General features: G+C 41.1%; 1 protein-coding gene across 4 annotated transcripts; it reads right to left on the bottom strand.

Annotated features, from left to right (window-relative positions):
• Nucleotides 1–2,742: 2,742 nt before the first annotated feature.
• LOC120031498 (ETS translocation variant 1-like) lies at nucleotides 2,743–18,855 on the bottom strand. 4 transcript variants are annotated; one of them, XM_038977274.1, is made up of 12 exons: nucleotides 18,811–18,855; nucleotides 18,288–18,378; nucleotides 17,912–17,959; nucleotides 13,418–13,471; nucleotides 8,585–8,714; nucleotides 7,360–7,542; nucleotides 6,823–7,070; nucleotides 4,854–4,922; nucleotides 4,683–4,751; nucleotides 4,378–4,547; nucleotides 3,142–3,243; nucleotides 2,743–2,970 (listed from the first exon to the last, which is right to left on the bottom strand). In XM_038977274.1, the coding sequence occupies exons 1-12, from the start codon at nucleotides 18,853–18,855 to the stop codon at nucleotides 2,743–2,745; spliced, it is 1,437 nt and encodes a 478-aa protein (XP_038833202.1). The 4 variants fall into 4 exon arrangements, with proteins under 4 accessions (XP_038833202.1, XP_038833203.1, XP_038833205.1 ...); XM_038977275.1 differs by lacking the exons at nucleotides 17,912–17,959; nucleotides 18,288–18,378; nucleotides 18,811–18,855 and adding an exon at nucleotides 17,217–17,277; XM_038977277.1 differs by lacking the exons at nucleotides 7,360–7,542; nucleotides 17,912–17,959; nucleotides 18,288–18,378; nucleotides 18,811–18,855 and adding an exon at nucleotides 17,217–17,277.
• Nucleotides 18,856–19,361: the final 506 nt, after the last annotated feature.

The raw sequence follows: 19,361 nt of genomic DNA, 5'->3' as shown, positions 1-19,361 counted from the left end.
AAATCTCCAACCCTGTTACGGTCAACCTAGTTTTTTATGTATACTGAACAAAAAGGAGTATTTCTGTTTGTAATAAAGCCCTTTGTGGGGAAAAACTCATTCTGATTGGCTGCGCCCATGTGAAATCCATAGATTAGGGCCTAATGAATTTATTTCTGTTGACTGATTTCCTTTTATGAACTGTAACTCAGTAAAATCGTTGAAATTGTTACATGTTGCGTTTATATTTTTGTTCAGTGTATTTGAACATCTGTTCTTTATGACAGAATGTAAAAATTATGTCAAATCAACTGTTTTTTACCAAGTTACACTTCTCAAAGCACTGAATTGGTGGAACGACCATGTAATCAAATAATATGTAATTCATCATATTAAAAGTTAGGTGTTAGTAAATGCTTCAAAAAAGCAATCAGATGGATAAAGTTAAAGGGGCAATACATTGCACTATAGGCAATCAATAAAAACATCTAAGACTAGGACCTATAATAGGGTTTGCCTGTAACCTGGCCTGACAAATTAAGCCAAACGGTGCTTTTTCATTACCTACACATCCGTTTTCATTTTTCCCCCAGTGAAACCAATTAAACAATGCTTCCTTAAATTAGCCATTGATTTTTTGCAAGTGACACTTTACAAGAGGCAATAACAACTTTAAGGCAGTGTTACTTTTTCATTACTGACACTCCAGCTTTTAAGAGTAGGAACAAAAGACACCAACAATTGTCCAACATGAAAAAAATACTGTCTTAAATTAGACATTGATTTTTCTTTGGGTGTCACTTTTGGCTAAATGCTTTGCGGTAGAGAGTATCCCCACCAACCTGGAAATTGACGAGTTACTTTTCTCCATTGCACTTCTCTACACCAACCCACTCATGCTTGGTTGAACTGCTCTAAATTTGTCTATGCCTGTCAGTAAATCTATGAACTACAACTTCTTATCCTTACTGAGTAATGTGGTTTTGAAACCTTACAGAATATTTGTGTTTTATGCAACACGAGGTTTTGTGGTAAGATTGGCTGTGGAAATGACAACAAAAATGATATGTTCTATTTCAGTAGTTGCCATAGATAGCTCACCAAGATCCCATACTTCAATTCTCTTTAAAAATGTTTACTTGCTAATAAATCTGAAAATATTGTATTCATGGTAAAAAAAGATGTCTATATTTTCATGGGTGACAATCACGCATATACCAGTTTTTCAGCACTATTTTATTACAGAATTTTGACTATTGCTAATTCCATCCCAACCTGTATACTTTTTACAGAACTTCATCGTGGTGACTTAATTTTTTTCCTTTTTGAAGAATATAAAACAAAACATATGACTAAACAAAACACATAAACATTGAACGCAGAATTGCAGATTGCAGTTGCCATTATTTTTAGACTATAAAATGACAGTTACAATTAGAAGCAGCAACCAATGTGCATTTACCTGATTATACATGGAAACCCTATTTCAGATATAACATGGATCTTTATAATACTATAAAATAAAAAATATTTCTGATACCTTTTTATTAAAATGCAACCCCCGTATGCAACACGTACATAATTTGTCTACAAACAAAAAGGAAAAAGTTAGATATGATTTGAATTCAGTTAGCATGTTTTTCTCTTTTTTGTATGCATTCCTCACATTACATTTGATTTTAAAAGGGGACGGCAACATCGTGTGATAGGATTTAAAATGAATGTTTGTTTTGTACAATTCCCACATTGTGGCCTTGAAATATCGGATAACTAGTGTTATGGCTGAATTAATACACATCATTAACATAAAAAACATTTGTGTCATATAATGTAGGACAAATCAGAATTAAATGTTTGTTATAAATATGTAATTCATTAAGTTGACCGCTGGTGTGATATACACAACAATGCAAAGACTAAATAAGGTACAGTCTCTGCTTCATTTGTCTTTTAAATACAGGTCATTTGCATTACATATAATAAAGTATGTTTAGGGTGAATTTGATTGCATCTGACCGTTCGTGTCGAATTCCTACAGGTCTACACAGTCAATGCAGTTTTGAAAAGGAACCCAACATTCAGTCATATCATGATGCACTGTGAGTCAGTCAGTACTGGCAAAGGGGCACATTTAAAACTGGTAGCAAGGCAGCATGTAGATGTCAACTAAGATTGTTATAATTACATTACTGTTTCAAGTCTAGAATTATGTCACTTCACCATAAAAGTATCTTAAAAGCATGTCATTACAATACATTGCATTAATCACTTACATGAGTAAGAAAGTACACATGATGGAGATGAAAGGGCAATTGAACAAAAAGAGGAATGAAAGAAATAATTGAGGATGCTTCCTGTAGCTGTCAAAAAGATCAGGAGGATTTTTTTTCCTTCAAGCTCTGAGGATTCACCTGCCTAGACTGCAGGAATATGTCCATATGTGACCTTTGGCTTTTGAGTCCTGTCTCATACGAATACGGCATGCTCGGGGGGGGGGGGGGGGGGGGGGGAATCCCTCCTTTAATATCAACATAAACACCTGAAACGACCCAATTACATAGCTAGCCCCCGCAGGTTCACACACTGTCAGTCCATAAAGTGCACTCTCCATCCTGCAGCACAGCTTGGACGTAAAAAAAAAATGGAAGAAAAAAGGTGGAGTTTGTGAGAGAGGGTGACTCGGGGTCCTCTGAATGACAAAGTCTTTCCCCCCCGTTCGTAGCGACTGTGAAGTACACCAGTTCGGCGTCTTGGGGATTTACGTTAATAAACGTAGCCCTCGCTGTACGGGTGTGGCGGGTTGCAATAGGGCCCCGCCTCCTGCACATAGGCCATGTTCTCGTCAAAGTGTGACAGCGGCACTGTGTCCTCCTCGTTGATCTGCCGCTCCATGTCCGTCTTCAGCACGGGCCGCTGATTGTCAGGGAAGGCCATGGAGAACAGAGCCTCGGGGTCGCACACAAATTTGTACACGTATCTCTCCCCTGCCACCTGGAGATAAGATAAGATTAGATAAGATAAAATGAGATTCACTTTATTGTCCCCAAAGGGACAGTTGTCAGAGCCCATGGTTGACTATGGAGAAGAAGGTATTACAGCTAATCAAACGCAGAACCATCGTCATATGTCTCTTGTCAGGGTGCAGCCTTAGGCCTCTTTTACCTTCTGCATAATGCCTTTTTCGTAGTAATAGCGTAACGATCGGCTGAGTTTGTCGTAGTTCATAGCAGGTCGATTCTTCTGGATTCCCCATCGACGTGCAACCTTTGTTACACACATCCATGAACAGACAGACACACATAAACAAAGGGGAAATGGTTATGGTGAAATGAATAGAACCAGAATGTCATAGAAAGATCACATTGTACAGATTAGTGACTTCAGTCTTGTAACATATTCCTTGTGCATAATAAGAGGTGAGAACATAACACACCCCCTGTTGCACAACTTCCCGGTAAGAATGCAATGACGTTGTCTAAATGTCAAAGCTTACTAATCCATATTTCCTAATAGCAATTAGAGTGGAACCAGACTCCACAGCCCTTGACAGGGATGTGTTCATTAGGAACTTGTCACCCAGTGGAGCAGGCAGCAGATGTTACAGCACCTGTCTACCAGACCACACAACCTCCCATCCTCCATTCTAAAGCCCTACTCCCACTGTCTCTGTATACCACTCTCTCTCTCTCTCTCTAACCCCGTCTCTCTTTCACTCTCTCTCTCTCTCTTTCTAACCCTGTATCTCTCTCTCTCCCTCTCTGCCTGGACCCAACACTAAAAACGTTGCACCCCCTTTCATGTCCTCATGCTCATTCATGTGTTACACCTGCCCGGGCCAAAGGCAGAATTTACGGCCACCCAAAGCCCAAAGTTAGCGCGTTTGGTCACCTGATGGTATGAATGCCCCCCCTGTTCGCTGCAGCTGGCTGGTCCCACTGAGTTGGGCCATGTGGACCGATGCCAAGTTACCCCCCCCAACACACACATACACGCACTCCTCTAACCATTACCCTACCAACACACCGGACACTGACTGTGCCTCTCTGTCTGTAATGTGAGCGCACAAACCCAGACCTGTTCCATTTCAAAGGGCAGAACCGTCAACACCGTTTATATTTTTAGGAACAGGTTCATTGAAATATTTAGTAGGCCACTCTCTGGTTGACAGTTTGTTTGATTTGATCAGATTTCATACTTTTAGCACGGGGTGAGGCAATAAAAAAGGAACGTCAGTACGGTACATTGCCTCGTTCAAACGTTTCCTAAAACATTATTCTGACCGTTTGAAGAACAGATTTCACCTCAAACTCACTTCAATGATCAGAATAATCTGGTCACTGTTGCTTGAAGGGACTAAGATACTCCATGTGGAATATGATGAGACAGACATGCTCTCACCTCCTCTGGCTCGATGAGTTTGAACTCCATGCCCCGGCCGGTCCAGGCGATAAAGTGAGAGTTGGACGGGTCGTCCAGGAGAGCCACCAGGAACTGCCAGAGCTGCAGTGACCCTCGGCGCTGGTAGGTTGGACCTTCACGGTACAGACCTGACTCCTGCTTTATGTCACCTAGAGGGGGGATGGAGGGACAGGGGGATGGAGGGAGGGAAGGGAGGAGGTTGTTATTTCACGTTTCAATTAATATCTTTGATTGAAATTACAAGTGAAAGCAGCAGTTTATGTGTCGACTCTTGGACATCTCACCTTCGACCTTTTCGGGGACCACGCAGGTGTCGTCGTAGAAATGTCTTGCGACTTTATCGAACATGCAGCCTGAGAGACGAGACAGTGTTGAGAAATCACGTTAGGAAAACGGCAACTTGGACGGGATGAATAACCCAACCAACATACATGTCTCCGAGCGTCATCCCTCACCTTCAGTCCTGCTGCTGTGAGCCAGATAGCCGTCTTGCCTCAGGTAGACAGAATGGCAGCTAGGCACTTCTGCTGGAGACAGGGAAGAATGGGTGTTAGAAGCCCTTAGGACAGTGGAGCATTAGGACAGTATCAGCTATCTGAGAGCAGTCAGTTACTGCTCACTCACTGCACCACTGCCCCTGATTAAATAACATGTCTTCTAGCATGACACTGGATCTCAGCCAACACTAAAGCGCACAATATGACACTAGTACTGAACAGTGCAGTGTCGTAGTCTAGGCTAAGCTCAAAATAACTTATTAGCAGCATTGGAGTAAATGTAGCATAAAATGTTGGGCATGTTTTCTGCTTGTTTCTTCAGCAGTGAAGCATGATGGCTGTGATGACTTTGTTTCACTGCCGACAACTTCACCGGTACTATTTACAACAGTATAATATTGCACTGTATATGTCTGGCCCTCCTATAACATTACAGCTGCTGGTTACAATCAAAGGGCCGAAACAGTTACAAAGTGAATGGTCAATAAAATGACTAACCCCGTTAATTTAGGGCCATCAACATTTCTCTGAACTTCATCAAAGTAATGGGCTTGTAGAGGAAATTACTGCTAATGAAATTACCAGGCTCCCCTCCCATCCTCTCAACAGGCCTGGTCTAGTAAACAAGCTGCAGAATGACTGCTAATAAATTCCCCTAAATGGTCAATCTGGGATATAAAACATGCTGGAAAAGGGCTCCCTCTGTTCATCCACACCATCGAGATACTTGGAAACCTGTGTAAATGTTTGCAGGGTAGTGTTCATTAGGCACCAAACTGAAGACAACAGACTGAAATAACCTGTCCAGTGTGGCTCAGTTGGTAGAGCATGGTGCTTGCAACACCAGGGTTGTGGGTTCTACTCCACGGGGGAGCAGTATGAAAATGTATGCGCTCACTACTGTAAGTCATTCTGGATAAGAGAGTCTGCTGAATAACTCAAATGTAAATAGTGAGGACTACCGGGATATAGAAACGTTTGTTTTCTGTTGCAAATGTTTTCTGTAGCGCTCTCTTATGAACATGTCCCTGTTGAAAAGGGCTCATGTTACAGAGAGAAGGCCAACTCAAAGGGAGCTCAGTGCTGTTTATATTGAAATCTTTCTCTGCATGAGGCAGCAGAGTGGACGCCACATTCCACCCTGACTGGGCACACTATTACACCACTCCACAGTAATCTCTCCTTGGCTCTAGCTTATGAATGAAGCCAGCAGGATTAGAACACCCCACCACCCCTTCTGCGGGGGCGGACTGTGACCAGGCACAGACATTAGAGCACCACAGGAAATGGAGCCCGGCACAGACACCCAAACCAGAACCCCCTGCACTAATAATGGGTTAATCCAATCAACAGGCCCATTCCTCAAATGACAACTATCTGGTCTGACTAAAAAGAGGGTGACTTGATGCTGTGGTGGGTCCAAATGCTCAAGTATTTGGTTATATTATTGAGTGAAATTAGTGTTTTTTGGTCGAATTTGTCATATTTCTCTAATGATGGACACTAAAATATAAATATACAGTAGGCTACATTTTTCTATAGCTCTTACCCAGGTTATAGATTCAATGGTCGTAAAGATGAGGAGAGGTCTGTCCGTAATAAAGAGATGCTTTTTTTGACACCACACTCCACAAAGCAAGTCCTGCAGGCTGTATGTATAGATACGTAGGCTATGTGTGTCGTTTTTAAATGTATGTAGTTTTGTCCTTGAGCGGTTCTTGTCTATTAATGTTCTGTATTATCTCATGTTTCTTGTTCTGTGTGGACCCCAGGAAGAGTAGCTGCTGCTTTCGCAACAGCTAATGGGAATCCTAATAAAACACCAAAGACCAAAGACCACAATATTAAATACAACATATTTTACTGTATCTCTATTACCACCACCTCCTCCCCAAAAAAGAAGAGGACAACTAACACACCCACTCACCTGAGTCATAGGTGAAATCCCTGGGCTCCTGTTTGATCATCATGGACGGGGGGTACGTGGGGGGAATGGGCGCCCCCACCATGGTAGGGTGCTCAAACAAGGGGTCGGGGTACTCCTGCTTGAAGCCTTGTGGGGGGAACAGGATGTTGGGCTCAGACATCTGTCTGTGGTACATGGGCCTTCCGTCCCGAGACATCGACGGTGGGGAGGGGAACGAGTGGCAGGGCTCCGACAGCTGACGTCGAAATCTGAAAAGGCAAAAAAATTAAATTTTCACAAATTCTCATGATAACCGATTGAGACAGATGGACTGACATCAATACACATTTTTATACCTAAAGCTTGACAATTTATACAACCCGTTGTGTATAATTAGAATGGTACATCTAGATTCTGGTAAGCTGTACTGAATGTACTAAAATGATCAAATAAACGTAAAATGTGCACTTGAAACTATGTCGATAATGTTTTGTTAGTGCCAGTTTAAAGATGATGTAGTGGTAGCCTACAGTATACAGTAGCTGTGTAGTACAGTACCTGTGGTCCATGGAGTAGGTGCTGTCCGGGAGGGGCTGGAGGTGGGGGTACGTCCTGTCTGGTTTGGGGGTGGGGACGGCCGTGGGGGAGCCATTATGAAGGGGGGACACGGGGTTGCTGCAGGGGGGCGTCGCTGGGCTGGAGGGCTTCATGCCTGTTGGGTGTTTGTGCTGCTGGTAGGCACTGAGAGACACACGGGGTGGAGGGATCAGTCTGTTGTTGTTTTTACATTATGTCGACGCATGCCGTTTGACAGAAGCCTCCGTGCTTCTACACCTGCATTGCTTGCTGTTTGGGGTTTTAGGCTGGGTTTCTGTACAGCACTTTGAGATATCAGCTGATGTAAGAAGGGCTATATAAATCAATTTGATTTGATTAGTGTGGCCTAGTATTTGAACGCTATCCTTTTACATATCCAATCGTCTTTTATGTTATAGTTATTGTCAAAATGACAGTTTAAAAACTTTTTGCACCAAATTTTGAATTTGAATTTTGACACATTTTCCTTCTTTAAGAAAATATAGATATTTTAGCGTATGTTTAGGGTTTAAAATACTTTTGTGTTTCCTCTTCTAGAATACATCTTCAAGATGACCCTTGATGTACACGGCACTGTAATATCGCAAGCATATACCACAATGCCATATATCACAAGTCAAATCAATTCAAGATTTGACGTAACTAGGCAATTATTGTGCCATCGGCATTTTGGTTCATTTGAAAAAGCACCTTAGGTAGACAGTATATTATCCTAGATCTATTCCCCAAGTCAAGTGCATCCCACTTGAAACATTTAGCACAGCACCTGGCCTTTTGTTTCATAGGGAATGGCTGCAATTCCAATGTCTTGAATTCTCAAAATGGAAGTAATACAACTTTGAAAACAGGGTGGGAAGCCAGTAATACTGTAGTTTATCAAGCAATCATAATGAAGCAGTCATTATCCATCTAACAGCGTGGAGATATATTGGACAACTTGTGGAGATGAAAAAAGACTGTACAAAATGTGATTCATTTAAATTTTCATCAAACCACATTTACCTGCAGAATCCTTGTGAGATTTCGCTACAGGTAAAATAAATACTACTTCAATATCCCAAAGGATATTTTACAAACCACCAAAACCTATGATGTTCATTTTTGGGTGTTAGTCTATTTCTTTGTATGTAATCTGGCTCTGTTGGTTCCAGATAGGGGAAAGTGACTGGTGCTGTGGCTTACCTACCTGATGTTGTACAGGCACTTCTCCCCATAGTGGAGTTTGAAGGGCCGCTCCTGGCCACAGGTGGAGCCCAGCTCGGAGCAGGGGCTGTGGGGCTCCTTCTTGATCTTCAGCTGCAGTCCGTGGAATGCCACTATGACATGTATTTGTGAGAGGGAGGGAGGGAGGGAGGGAGGGAGGGAGGGAGGGAGGGAGGGAGGGAGGGAGGGAGGGAGGGAGGGAGGGGAGACATTAGATTGGTGACGTTGAAACATTTATTCAGTAACTAATTCATTATTTATCAGTACGCTATATGTCCAAATGTACAATAGTCATATAGTCCCCATGAAAAGTAAACCTATTTTAAAGGCCCTTCCACCACATACAAAATCCTTATTCAACATTTGGGTAATAGGTATACATGTCCAGTACTTCATCTTACTCCACTGCTATCCCTAAGGACAGGGCCGGGAATATCTATGCAGACTATTTCTATTTCTAAGTCCAGAATCCCAGTCTTCATCACTCACTGTAACTCACTTCTCGCAGTTACACAATGGGAGTCTCTTCCTTCCTGAAATATGACAATCTCAAAGCAGGGCTAGACTCCACTAAATCCCTATCACGTTTCAGCTAACTGCCAATACTGTCCAGACAACACTAACAAGGCCCATTGATTTGAACCCACTCTCTGTACCTATGCCCAGTTTCCCACAGTGGCCTGTGCATTTAAGAAGCTGTTAAGTGCCAAATCAGTCCTGATTAACATCCCATCATCTTGAGTCATGATCAACACTAATTCAATTGGCCACGGTGATGAAAACCCAGTCAGTCAGGATCAAGTCAGTCCTGGGTACCTGGAGAGCTAGCGTGTCACCGCTAATAAACACACGTAGGCTACGTACGTGCACAAACATGCACACGCGGTTGCACCAGGCACATGCACAACTACTGAGGAGAGTATAAACTCAAAGTGCTTTACTTATGCAGAGAATAGGGCAAAATCATTTCCTCGTTACCGTTGAAAGGAAGAGGTTTGTCAATCTTCATGTTAAAATCCGCATCAGACACACTGTGACGTCAAAACAAAGTAGATACCGATCATGAAGGGAAGTGAAAATCAATCAAACTAGACAAAAAACTAAAATTGCTTGTCTTTTCTCTGGTTATTTAGGGCTAGAACCATGCTCAACTGTCTACCTGGAGGATTGCCGGGCCAGTGTATGTTTTTCTAGAATGGGCCTTAAAAAACAAGTCCTTTCCAGGGCTGATGACTGAGGAAGTAGTTTAGGGGTTGAGGAGCTGAGAGAAGCGGATGTTTTGAGTTTCTCACTGCTGACTGACAGCTTGGCCTGTGTGACAGTGTCACAGTCTCTCTGTGTGGAGGAGGCGATCTGTCAACACCCCATCTGACGCCTGGGTCCCAGGGGACTGATGCACGGGGCACGTTGGGGCAAAGCACAGGGGATGTTCACAGGTCTCGCTGGCCTCGGTGGGGCGCGACCTTTATGGGTCATCGATCGGTGGTCAAAGTGGTACCTCCTGAGGGGAGACCTTTGACGAGGTCGAACGGCGTCACAGGCGTCGCAGACACAGAGGCTGCAGCCTTATCTGGCTAATTAAAGGCTTACGGCAAGAGGGACAATAAGTAACAGAGACGTATTATTTACTGTTTTGTGATGTACATGTATTTATCAATGGACATACACTGAATAAAAATATAAACGCAGCATGTAAAGTGTTGGCCCCATGTTTCATGAGCTGAAATAAAAAATCCAAGACATCCCAGACAACACAAAAAGCTTATTTCTCTCCACCTGACAGGTGTGGCATATCAAGAAGCTGATTAAACAGCATGATCATTACAAAGGTCCACCTTGTGCTGGGGACAATAAAAGGCCACTTTAAGATGTGCAGTTTTGTCACGCAACACAATGCCTCAGATATCTCAAGTTTTGAGGGAGCGTGCAATTGGCATGCTGACTGCAGGAATGTCCACCAGAGCTGTTGCCAGAGAATTTAATGTTCATTTATCTTCATTTATCTACCATTTATCCAACATCGTTTTAGAGAATTTGACGTCCAACCGGCCTCACAACCGCAGACCACGTGTAACCACGCCAGCCCTGGACCTCCAAATCCGGCTTCTTCACCTGTGGGATCGTCTGAGGGGGGTGGGGTTGGGGGTGCTGAGGAGTATTTATATCTTTAATAAAGCCCTTTTGTGGGGAAAAACTCATTCTTATTGGCTGGGCCTGGCTCCCCAGTGGGTGGGCCTGGTATGCCCTCCAAGGCCGACCCATGGCTGCATCCCTGCCTAGTCATGTGAAATCCATAGATTGGGCCCTAATTTATTTATTTCAGGTGACTGATTTCCTTATATGAACTGTAACTCAGTAAAATCTTTTAAATTGTTGCATGTTGCATTTATACTTTTGTTCACTATAATTATGGTTTATGAAATTATGTTTTTGTTATACAACACAGTAGGTTAATATGCAAATGAACTGAATGAACTACAATGTTAAGAACAGCTCATGCGCTCTAAGAGAGGCACCTAAAATAGAGTTGGAAATGTCACAATAGATTTATCAGTGGGGTGCCAAAGTACACCAATCAATATGGAAGACATCACCTGTAACGAGAACAGATAAACCTTTTTGAATGTCAGGTCCATCAATGTTAAATTGCTGTGATTATCTACAGATTGATTTATCTAAATGACTGTGTTTTTTAAGAACAAACATTTCTGACAGTTAATTACATAATTTTGAATGCTTTCATTTGAATTTCTCAAATATTCTGTCAACTTCTTTGGCTGGTTTTCTGTACAAAATGAACATGTGTTATGCTTGCCCACATTAATTGCATTTTAATATTTTGATAACAAATTACTATTGTTTGTTTGTCCCTATTCCTTATTTAGAAACCAAACCATACATTTGATTCAAAACAACACTTTGATCATTGATTTTTATAAATACAGATTTGAGTGTATTTGCATTTTGTCTGACTTTACGCTTTGCAGTGCACACAATCTCTTTCCTTGATTATTTTGGTTCCCTTATTTAAATCATATCTGAAATACTCCCCAACCAGCTATGCCGTTCACAGTGAATTTTCTCAATACAGCCACTATATTAGCTGCAAGCTAAGAAATGTCATTTTGGTGCCAATCATTCCTAATTACCACAAAACCCCCTTGAGGGCAACAGTTGTGTGCATTGGGTTACAAACTGTGTATTTTGGCATTTACAGTGAAGTCTACTTTTGGCAGATATTTCTCCAGTCCATTCATAAAATATCAGTCTTTTGGCAACAGGGGGAAAAAACGTCAATTTTCACACAGTGTAAGTGCTTGCCATTACTGTTAATGTTAGTAGCCCCTATCCGCTGATTACATGTGGTCTCATTTTACACCATCTACAGTACTTCTTCATACCCTGCTAAGTTATGCTAATGAGAGCTTGGAAACCACTAAATTTGAAGGTATTAGACAAAGAACATGTCTCTTCCATGTGCAAAGCCTTAAGATTCAATGTCTGGAAGTTTCCCCTTCAAATGTGATGTTAAGTATGGTTGATGGACATAGAAAAATTGTCCACAAGTGAGGTGATAAAGTGAGGACATGAATGCTTCTCTATGTCAAAAATATCAGCAGTGATCTCAAAGTCTATTTCCATGTTTCCACCTGTTCTCTATGTCTATTTCCTCATACTGTAAGAATGAATTGACTGTACATGTCATACACCTCGTTTTACCTCTATTGACCTCTAAACAATCCCACCATCCTCTCTCTCTCTCTCTCCTTGGTGAAACCCATATTGGAGTCCTGCAGGCTGGGACGCCTGCTCGAGAGCCCAACCACAGTGCCCTCGCCCTCCCACCCACCATCTGTTTGTGCCTCTCCAGTCTGCTCCAGCATGCCAACAGGACATTTCCTATGGTCAGCAGTCTCCTACTACAATGGACACGATGGGCCCTGGATGGCTTTGAAGGACATGGGGACCTCAAGACCTTATGGATGTTACTGTGCAACCATTTTGGATCCTATAGTGGATATGTACCATACTGTACGTCTACGGAGCTCAGAAAAACTGGTAGGAGGTTCCTCAAAGGCAAACAGTTTCTTGAGACAAATGTAGAAATAAAAGTATTGAAATTAATAAAATATTCTGAGGTGAATATCAAACATGTGAGTGATAAATGGGGGGTAATGGTCATTACAGACACAGTTTCCTGCTTTCTCACTGTTGCACAGGCCTTTTGGCTCATCTAAAAGACATGTGCTAGCACTGGATCCCACTGAGCTCCACTCACTCCATTTCTGTCTCCACGTTGGCTGACTTCCTTCATAACCACACTGCGCCAAAAACAGCCTTGTCTCCACTCACTTTAAATGCTCATTGTACTGTGCCACCAAGTGCATTATAATGTATATCGCATTTATGTCAAGATATATTGGATTTCTTCCAGTATAACCACCACAACAAATACTGACAGTTACAGAGGATAAAATACTGTTGGAAAATATTGAGTTTGAGATTATTAATATATATATATATATATATAAAAACACTATCTGATTATTATCACTCATTGCAAATGACTCAAAATATTTGGATGTTTTCCTACATAAATAAACCCCAGTGCTATAATATCATATCTCACTCTTCCACCCCCTCTCTTCTGCACCTGTCTGCCAACCTGCAAGACTAGCTCTCCGGAGACCACATGTGAGAGTGAAGGTGGGGGTACTGAGAGACATGGAAAAACACACACACACACTCACACACAAACACATAGACTCACACATACATACACAAATACAATAACATTGTGGCATCATATACTCACAGTTTTCAGTCTGGTAGTCTGGGACAAACTGCTCGTCATTGTCGGGAACTTGAGCTAGAGAAAGAAGCAAAAGGAAAAAGTGATTTTCATGCCGATGGACAACACCAGACTCATAATATCCAGTCTAACCGTCGCAATCCTTTCTGTTGGCAAAAAGCCTCTAAAGACATAAAAAATCCCTTTATGGACATGTATCTATTCATGAACAAAGCAATGTAAATGCAGAATCCTCCCAATGTTTATCCAAGTTATAATGCACCAACGGACAAATAGAATGCAAATGGAGCAGCTAAAAGCTAAAATAACGGTCTCTAGGGAGAACGAATATATTGTTCATCCCCTCTTTCTCTTGATTGCATATGTCCTGAGGTTGTCTAGTCCGTTTTTTGATTATGCTGTAGCTTCAGGAGTTTGCTATCTCCACGCCGATAGCAATAACACCCATTGTTAACAGTAGCTAATTGGGTTCTTCCCCACTGCTGAATCCACCTGTACCTGCCGAGTTAGCTCTGCTCCAATCCAGAGTGTTTCACCTATCATTCACACTCCTGTGCTTTCGGCTAATGCTAAGACAATGAAGGCTCTGCACAGGGTCCAATTAGGCATGTATATATTTATATCACACATATTTGCACTTTTTAGGTCCCTGAAGTTTGACGAGTTTGGAGAATTGTGGCAAACGGCAATATGAGAGATTTAAATGTGTCATTAGCACGTCTATTTTTACGCACAAAGAGGTGGATTCTCATTATCACTGAATCAGTATCATGTCGAGGCAGGTCTGTATCACATGATCAAGTTTTGTATTTTCACCTTTCAAAATGAGAGAAAAGGAACGATCCAACAAAATAGAAAAAGAAAAACCTATTTTCTCACAATATACGTGGTGTAAAAACAAGTGAAAAACTATTAGGTCAAGCCTTGTAAAACAAGCCTTGCCACTACAAATAATTACAGACCAGAACATTCTCTCAATTCAAAATACTGGCTCCACCACAAGACCATGACTGGCAAACATTTCACCCAGTGCAAGCCGGACCACTCAAAGAAAAAACAACAATGTCTCGACCACAACCGTGTACAACTTCTTTCTACCTCAAGTTCGCTAGCACTGTGTAACACACACGCACTGCAGGCATCACAAAGACGCAAGGTTCAAAGCGAGAGGGGAAGAAGGATGGAGACGGACAGGCGGAAACGAAAGGAGAGGGGAGAAAGTGATGTTGCAGCCGGATGTATGAGTCACTGGACCCAGTCTGTGAATGGGCCAGCTGATCCCTGCAACAATTCCCGGGGAGAGCACCAAAATTAGAACTCTGCCGCCATTCACAAAAAGAGAGAGAGAAAAAAAGAGAGAGGGAGAGAGAGAGAGAGAAAATAAGAGAGAAAAGAAAAACAGCCAAGCCCCATACACAGGTCCTGAGTAGTAGTGGCACATCCTTTGTCTTTTCCTCAGCCCGTTCTTTTCATCCCAGCCCAACACCATTAGGCTCCTGTACCTACAAGTGCTGTGTGTCTGATGGTGTTGGGTTTCAAACAAATCTAGCTAGCGCGCCAACAACAGGGCTGAGATGAAAAGAACGGGTTGAGGAAAAGATTTACTGTCTCCTTTTAAAACTTTGAATTCAATAGACCAGACTGCATCGGCTATCATTTTCACATTTGTGTCAACATTTAATTTAAAAAAATTACAGTACTCTAAAATTGTGGCAACCTCACCAAATAGATCTCAAAGTGAAATTGATACTTGAAGAACTCCCAAAAAGAGAGAGAAAAAAAGCCTTGGCCAAAATGGCCAGGTTAAGAACCTTAAGAACCCTTCAACCTCTCGGTTTGTGATGTCGGAAATTCAGTCTGTCTCCCATAATTCCTCCTCTTATTTCCAATTACCTGAATGAATAAATCTTTGAAATAGGTAGGTAGGTATTCCTTTTTATCTTAATGGACAGGAAGTCATTTATTAAATCTACTTCAATCTTGAAACGTACATCAAAATGATCCACGACATGCAGAACTGTACTCCTTACAGTAATATCTATATCAGGAACCAAGGCCTTTTCCCCCCACTTAAATACTAAAATATTAAAACGACATCTTATTCTTTTACAAGCCCTGCGGTATATACTTCATAATCTAACTGGCAGAGAGTAGCTGGTAAAGTATTCCAATATCTATTTCAAAGCATACTTTTCATTTTTAAAACCCCTAAATTACACTGCAAGCATTTTTAAATGTATTAAAGAATAGATGAATCTCATCAATGATTAAGTTGCCTATCCACCTGTGCAAAGCAGAGAGAAATATTTTTCTACCTCTTTGGAAAATGTAATAAGATAACCTCAAAAAACTTACCAGAAAAACATCACAGTTGATAGAGTATAATAAAAATGTATATTATTGGTTAAGGATCTACACTTTAGACCTTAACATTACGACTAGAATTATCTGCCAGTAGAGACTAAGGCCTACTGGATAAAGAAACAGGTTGTCTTGTTCAATACTAATATAGTGCAACAGTAGAGCTGAAGAAAATATCTAAACAATTTACCATAAGTACACATTTTTCTAGATGAATTTCAAATATGTGGTCTGAATATAAATCATCAAAAGTTCAATCTGTCATCAAATGTCGATTCCCCTCAAAGCTTGAGAGACCAACAAAGAACAAAAGCCCTGACACTGACATAGATTGAACAACAAAAGAATGATGGCATTATTGATACCAAATGTAGCCTAATTCTAATCCAAACGATATTTGTTTTAAATAGTTAGCTGACACAAGATGTTGGCATGTTTTTGTCTTCCATAATGCAGTCCACATAAATCAATGATGTGTAGTGCATATAAGGAGAAAAGTAAATATGCAGTGCATTGGGGCGGCAGGTACCCTACTGGTTAGAGCATTGGGCCGGTATCCGAAAGGTTGCTGGATCGAATTCCTGAGATGACAAGGTAAAAATCTGTCGTTCTGCCCCTGAACAAGGCAGTTAACCCACTGTTCCCTGGTAGGCTGTCATTGTAAATAAGAATTTGTTCTTAACTGACCTGACTAGTTAAATAAAGGATACATTTATTACATTTTTTTTGAGAAAGATGTCCCACATACAGAGATAAACTTAGTTATATTATGTGTAGAAAGGGAACTCATGGTGCATTTACAAGACGAGTTAAGATGATGGGACCAAATTATACAGCACATAATGTTGTGGGCTTGTTTTGGTCCCTAAGCAAGCGGCAAGTACAAACTTCAAGATTTGTCATGCATGCATACAATCATATTGACATGGGAAATTAAAATGATTAAAATGTAATGTAGATGACTTTTATAGAAGCTACAAAGAACTCACACGTTGAATCCACATCCTACTTCATATTTACACCCCTATTTACTCAGAGTCAGAAACTTTGTGATTTCATTTTTTAAAACCTAATGCCAATAACATAGATTGGACATACTGCATATTATAATTTATAGGCCACTCTAAATGTAATCAAAGCAATAATAACATCCAGAAATGTAGTAACAAAAGTTTTAAAGAATAAAAGGCCATGTTTTTCTGTTAATGCATATTGCAGCTTATTAGCAATCAATTGTAAAGAAGAAACATTGCAAACTAATGCAAATGTCCCATGCAAAGAAAAGCATTTTCAATATGTAAATGATATTCAAGAGAAGAAGATCAAATGTAGATACAAACAGCAGACTAATACATTTACAAACTTATACATGCACAAACACATGAAACATGCATCTTACGAAAATGGTACAGGCACAATATGATCAATATTCTTTACTAACCAAAACTTCTGTGCTGCAAACAGGGCGGAAAGAAGACACCCGCGCTTAAATCCTGAAGCATCACGTCTGAGTTATACCACACAGAGCAAGTCTTGCCATTAGAAAAAATTATTAAATAAACAAAAACAAAAAATAAACTCTCAACAAAAAACAAGTAAATCCGTTATTTTTCTTCCAAAAGAAAAATAAAGAAACGGAGAAGACAGCTGATACTACAGCTATGGAGTATGATCTTTAGAGAGATGCGCTGAGAGGAAAAGAAAGAGAATGAGTGAGGGAGTGTGAGAGAGAGAGAGAGAGAGCGATAGAGAGTGAGTGAGAGAGAGGAGATGGTAGAGGACCGGTGGAGGTGGTGCGGTGGTGGCGGCTTGCGTGCGTTAGCTCTTGCCAAAAGCAGAAGAGACAGTGAGCAGCGGAGAGCTTTCTCCTGGTAATTTGTGATGACACTCTGGGTAGAGCCTCCTCAGTCTCCCTCAAGACCACGCTCATCACAGTCTCTAATGTATGCATGACACACAAGGTGCCTCTTCCACACAAGCTTTAATTGGACTGCACGTTAGTAGGAATGGAACTTGGGGCCAATTTTTTCTACATCTCTACCTTTCCCTTTCCCTTTCTCCAATTCTCTTACTCTGTCTTTTAAACCAAGTGAGCTTGTTGAGCTTTGACACTACAGTAAATGTGTAAACACTTACCTTCCACCAGCCAGGTCTCTTGCAGCTGACTGAGGTCCTGGAAGAGTTCTAGGAGAATAAAACAATGGAGGACAATCATCGAGGGGAAGAAAAAACATGACAAAAAAGCTTCAGAAACAATTCCCCCCACTATGACAAGCTAATAGGCTTAGAGTGCCATTTGAGGCTTGGCCAGATGATTCAGAGGCACGTGTGTAACTAATAACAACTCAATTTGGGTCTGTAGCCACTGACAGATGCTACTTGCAATCTTCACAGGTGAATGTGTTGTAATTGAGATTTTGCTTACGAGTGCAGGTGGCCACAAACCAATTGAATTTTGCCAAATGTTAAGAAGCCGTGAAATTAACTTTTCCCTCCCCTCTGCTCTACCTACCTTCAGTGTCCAGGGCCAGGTCAGAGTTAATTAATTTTCTTTTTCTGTCATTTGCTGGTCTCTCGCTGCAAGACGTCTTCCCTTGTGGCCTCTAAACGGGAGGAAACAAATCAATGTTTCCCACTGGAGTGATTCTGTTGTGTACTAGCACAGATGACAGCTGAGCGAGCAATAGATGGCCATCAATCACACATCTCACACACTTTTAAACTTGCCCCTGTCCCTTTTCTTTACCTATAACTACAGAGGGAATGCAACACTTTAGTACTAGTAATAACGTTATTACAATATTTCTTAGAATATATAACATCATGTATTACACAGTAATAGTTCAAATATTATGCTATCCGTACATACATCTGCACATGGAGGAGGTGACTGAGCCACCAACTGAGTGACCAGCTTGCAGGTTTTACATCAACTTAATAACACAGTAATGAATAACAATTTCCTGATATCTAAGTGCTGTTTATTTGTTGTTTGGTCTCGGGTTATACGTAAAAAAAACGTGTCTCTCACTCACATTGGATTTAATATAAGGCACTTGTTGGTCTTGAATCCCATCCATTCTCCAACGCTAATGCTCTACTTTAATTGATAAGCAATTAGCCAGAATTGTCCGCGGAGTGTGCCGTCCGACCACCCTATATCAAGATGGATTGGGGGAAGAATAAAATGAATGGACCGTCTAAACTTGCCGAGGTAGTCGACCTGAAACAGTTTAATTCATAAAGGTACAAACACCTCCGCAGTGAACTTGCACTACGATTATCCCACTACAAACGTAAATAATGTATATATTAGCTGCATAGCTCACAATGAGTTGTGTTCACTCACCTTTGTAAAGAGGTAGGCTATGCATAAGGTTGTTTACAAACGGTCCACTTCTAGCTATAGGCTGTGCGCAAGGATGGCGATAAATATAGAGAACAACCACCTAACGTGACCAAAAGCTGTACTAAATAATACTCTAAAGCATATCGTAAACACAAAATAGAAAATAAAAGAATAGGGACACTCACCTAATTAATATGCGCCGCATTCATTCACGGGTTTCTGTCTGTATTTAGTAAG

The sequence above is a fragment of the Salvelinus namaycush genome, chromosome 37 (assembly GCF_016432855.1).
Source record: "Salvelinus namaycush isolate Seneca chromosome 37, SaNama_1.0, whole genome shotgun sequence".
Lineage (NCBI taxonomy): Eukaryota > Metazoa > Chordata > Actinopteri > Salmoniformes > Salmonidae > Salvelinus > Salvelinus namaycush.
This window is presented reverse-complemented; position numbering and strand designations above follow the sequence as displayed.